We start from the raw sequence: 1,454 nt of genomic DNA on the forward strand, positions 1-1,454 counted from the left end.
AAGCGGGCGAAGGCTGGGGCTGAATTTTCAGAGCCCATAGGTACACTCGATATGCTCGGTATTTTGTCAGGGCATAATAATTTTTCCACAAGATGAGGGCGAAATCTCTAGGTAGTGTCTTATCTAAAACCCAATATGTCTTTTGAAAATTCACTCGAAACCTAAGCTCATTAAAACTCTCCGTTGTCATACACAGCAAACAAGAAAAGAGACTAGCATGAAGAGGCCGGGGCGCGTTGAATTTTTGGAGCTTACAAAAACCAAAAAAACAAAAAGGAAATCATTTCCATATAAATATGAGATAGTTTTCAAGTCACCAACAAAGATTACCGTAAATAAAATGATATTCAAGCATAGTTGAGATAAATAGAACCTAACTCCCAAAACAAAATGCGTATAAATACCTAGCAGCATGAATTAATCGCAGAGAGGAGAAAAAAAAGAAAGAAAGAAAAGTTCTACAAAGACTTATTATATACAGAAATCATCTGCATCAGGAATTCTGAAGACATATTAGGTTTTTACTATCGTCGTTGGAAGTTCAAAACTTTAATTGAGAAGGCAAACACGAAGGCAAATAGCACAGTAAACCCAATCATTGCAGCAGCTATTGCTCCCAAGAAGTCATGCCTGAATCCAAAGTATTCCTTAATAAACTCCCGTACAGTAACATCACTGTCTGTCATTTTGTCCTGATCATAGTCTCCAAACTGCGAAGCGACAAGTCCATACAAAGTCCAAGCAACTGGGCATGCCCAGGAGTACCATCTCCACCACACAGGAATCCTCTGCAAGTTTGCAATAAAAAGACTTTAGTACTTATCTAGAGTTCGGAAAATTATTAGGTCCGTTCCCCGGATGTAGAGATACGTCCGGACATCAATAAAATATTGGCATGTGGAATGTACACGTGTCCGCAAAATTTTAAGTCAACCGCGTCAAAAGCGCAGGTAAAGCACAATCAAAAAGCGCAGTCAAAGCGAAGGTAAAGCGCAGTTAAAGCGCAGTCAAAGCGCCATCAAAAAGCACAGTCAAAGCGCAATCCACGTAGCATGTTTTAATTTGATATCCGGACCTAAAATTTTAGGTCTGGTGACCGGACCTAATAATTTTCGCTAGAGTTCAGATGTGATATACTTAAGAGAGGCATTTAGGTTGTCAAACCAAACTTACAGGTCGAGGGATTAGATAGCCCGCAAAAATGTTCCATACTGCATAAAATGCTGTGGAGATCGAACAACAATCTGTTCTCCTCGCTGGGACAAGCAATTGTTGAAGTATTATGTTTTTTTTTTTTGTATCTGTGTCTTTCAAGGTCTAGTTCACGACTTTATTGTCTGCTTTACATTCCACATTCGTACCTACGGCAATTGATGGCGTGGGCCAATCTGAAAGAACACCACAACACCAACATATAGTTTGAAAAAACCCCCATGCTCATTCATAATAGTATC

The 1,454-nt window shown here is 39.4% G+C and overlaps 1 protein-coding gene across 1 annotated transcript; it reads right to left on the minus strand.

Annotated features, from left to right (window-relative positions):
* Nucleotides 1-265: 265 nt before the first annotated feature.
* On the minus strand, nt 266-1,388 carry LOC110106157 (ABC transporter G family member 39-like; the record flags this gene model as incomplete). The annotated part of the gene is made up of 3 exons (XM_028692574.1): nt 266-788; nt 1,174-1,256; nt 1,362-1,388. Coding segments are annotated over 3 exons (374 nt in total), but the record flags the coding sequence as incomplete, so codon positions are not given.
* Between the last annotated feature and the right edge of the window lie 66 nt (nt 1,389-1,454).

Source organism: Dendrobium catenatum, unplaced genomic scaffold (assembly GCF_001605985.2).
Source record: "Dendrobium catenatum unplaced genomic scaffold, ASM160598v2 original_scaffold_232736, whole genome shotgun sequence".
NCBI lineage: Eukaryota > Viridiplantae > Streptophyta > Magnoliopsida > Asparagales > Orchidaceae > Dendrobium > Dendrobium catenatum.